Source organism: Vulpes lagopus, chromosome 14 (genome assembly GCF_018345385.1).
Source record: "Vulpes lagopus strain Blue_001 chromosome 14, ASM1834538v1, whole genome shotgun sequence".
Taxonomy (NCBI): domain Eukaryota; kingdom Metazoa; phylum Chordata; class Mammalia; order Carnivora; family Canidae; genus Vulpes; species Vulpes lagopus.
The window spans coordinates 11,751,424-11,754,529 of NC_054837.1; the positions used below are offsets into that span (position 1 = coordinate 11,751,424).

At 46.8% G+C, this 3,106-nt stretch overlaps 1 gene segment (V, D, J or C); it reads right to left on the reverse strand.

Annotated features, from left to right (window-relative positions):
- Positions 1-2,111: 2,111 nt before the first annotated feature.
- Positions 2,112-2,697, reverse strand: LOC121475754. The segment is given in 2 exon segments: positions 2,112-2,521; positions 2,635-2,697. Coding segments are annotated over 2 exon segments (465 nt in total).
- Positions 2,698-3,106: the final 409 nt, after the last annotated feature.

Here is a 3,106-nt window from a genome sequence, read left to right on the forward strand (position 1 = left end):
TGAGTGAAAATGTCAGTTAGGATGACAGAACATGAGAGACTCCTAACTGAAATGAACAAGGGGTAGTGGAAAGGGAGGTGGGTGGGTGGTTGGAGTTACTGAGTGAAGGGCACTGACGGGGGCTCCTGATGGGATCAGCACTGGGTTATATGCTAATGTTGGCAAATTGAACTCCAATTAAAAATGTAATTAATAATTTAAAAAAATACCTGGTTTCTTGAACCACAGGCCTTACTTTGAGAATACACCTGCATCAGCTTATTTAAACCAATTTTAATAATCTGGCCTATTGTCAGGAGGGGATCAACAAAACTGAACAATCTACCAGCCCAACTTTTAATATGTGGAACTTCAGGGACATTTCAGAGGAGGGAAAGAACTGACCAAAGATAGGCTGCCTCAAGATGAGCCACTTTGTCATGAACACTTTTTTAAGTTAAAAGCAAATGAAACTCAGCAGATTTAGGAAAAGCACTATACCTTCCCCCAAACTGCCATATTGTATCAGGAAGAGAGCTATTACCAGGTGTTCCTCTTTACCTAAGACACATATCTACATAGCAGGACAACCTTTGTTTTCTGCACATCTCCTCTCAACTTCCTGCTAATGCTTTCTCCTCTTTGATCCTCAGCCCCCTACCCTTCTTTGCTCATGTAAGCATCATGTTACTGACTTCTCAAGAATTATCCATATGTGTGGATTTCTGTTACACCAGCTATGAAATTTGATTTTCTCCTGTTAATGTGCCAAATGTCAATTTGATTCTGATTCATCAAGAAGGATCTTGAAGAGTACAGGAAATACTTCCTCCTCAGCAACTGGCAGACATGAAGTTTCATCAAGTCAAACAAGAGTAAGCAATGATATACTTCCCTAGGACTCCTGATGAACAGTCCCCTGGGTTAGGGGCTGATCCTATTTCCTGGAAACATGAGGTACAATCCTGCATCAGAGATGGGTACTCATACTGTCCCAGCTGGTAGAGACCCTTCCCAAGACCCCCACCTCCTTTCTCTCCTTCCAGCTCCCATCCTCAGTCCCAGCTTCATCCAAGTTATGATCACTCTTTCTTCTACATCTTCCTCTTGTTCAGAACTCCTGGTCTGACTGGGACAGAGTCCACACAACTGCCACATCCCACGTACATGCTCTCATTCTGCTCCATCAATGCCTGTGCAGAACTGGAACGTCATTATGGGACATCAGACATCAGATTCTCCTCCAATGTTCCAGCTCCACTCCACCTACATCACACTTCCTCATTATCCTGGGACACAATTTTCCTTTATGCCATATTTAGCTTCTATGTCCTCTCTCTTCCCCCAGACACTGTCAGCTCTCTGAACATGAGGACCCTTCCTGTCATGCCTACATATGTTCCTCATCCCTAGGCTTACATGTGGCACATACTAGGTGTTCAGTTAGTGGTGTAAATGTGCACGATCTGAACAGTGCTCTATCCTCAGTCAGACACAGACTCCATGTCTTTGGTTCTGTCCTGACCTGTCACAGTGATACGGAATTGTCAACCCCAATGGTCAGGAAAGAATTCTTGAGACCTTTAATGTTGCAAAAAGGTGGTTTTATTATAGAATGGGGACAGGACCTGTGGGCAGAAAGCTGCACTGGGATTGTGAGGAGTGACTGATTATATGCTTTTATATGGGTATAGGCTAGGGATAGTGTAAGTCCCTAAGGAATTTGGAAGTAAGGCATTCAGGACCTTAAGGACCTAGTTGCTGTTAAGATAAAGTTATTCTCAGTATTTAATGAAACATAATAAACATTAAGGCATTAAGGCAGCCATGAATTCCTGGAGGAATGTCACATTCTGCATGTGTCATGTATCTAATGAGTGGACTGCAAGCTATAAGGACATTTAATTTAAGCTACATTTCTCTTTCCTTTGTTTCCTCATCAACAGACACTGTGACCAGGGCAGCCTGCCCCTGGCACCCAGGAATTGTTCTTCAATATGAGAAAACCATACAATGTGTTCATGCTAAGGAAAGGCTGAAGAGGCTGAATTTAAGAGAATGTGGATGATTTTGTAGCCAAAGTGAGATTAGTCTCAGACTATAGTTTAGACCAAACAAAGGAAGGAGTTGACTTAGCCAATGAGTGGGAGCTGCAAAGGAAGATCCATTGCTGGAGGGCAGGGGTGGACAGAAGGTTTTTGTCTCACTTCCCCACAGGCCTGCAGCAATGTGTAAGCACTGAGTTTGCTATCCCATGCTGAGCAGTAATAATCAGCCTCATCCTCAGCCTGGAGCCCAGTGATGGACAGGGAGCCTGAGCTGCCAGACCTGGAGCCAGAGAATCGTTCAGGGACCCCAGAGGGTTGATTAGTACTAGCATAGATGATGGTTTTAGGGGCCTTTCTTGGGAGCTGTTGGTACCAGTTCACACCAAGATCACCCCCAATGTTGGAGCTGCTTCCAGTGCAGGAGATGGTGACCCTCTGCCCCAGGGCTCCAGACACTGAGGACGGCTGAGTCAGCACAGACTGGGCCCAGGACCCTGCAAGGGGCAGAGACACAGAGAGGGTGATTCTTGAGTCTAGAGACAAGAGAAGGATGCAGGACCCCTCATTTCCTCCCAGGGCCCCGTCCCCTAACCCCACATCCAGTCACCTGTGCAGTGAGTGAGGAGGATAAGGAAGAGAGGGCACCAGGCTATGGTGATCATTACCGATTCTGCCTTCTGTGGCCCCACAGCTGAGCAGAACCTCCCCTCATCTCTCCCTTCCCCTTTTCATCCTCTTAGGGAGGGAGGGCCCATCCATGCAAATGAGACCCCAGCTCTCTGACTCTTTGCTGGCCTTGAGTCAAGTCCCTCTACCTAAAGATGTCCGGGGGGAGAGACAGAAGGAGGGGCTGCGTGGGGCCATGGGTTGGGGAGGTCCCAGCTGTGAGCCCTGAGCAGAGGGCACAGGCAGTGACAGGTGGCAGATTCCAGATTGGGGGGGGGGTTGTTTGTTTGTTTGTTTTAGATTCCAGTTTTGACCACCCTTGACCCTCAAAAAATGGCCCTGAGCACCCTCTGGTGTCCAGACCAAGATATATCATGTATGACATGGTGACCAGAGCCCATCAGAGACAGCTC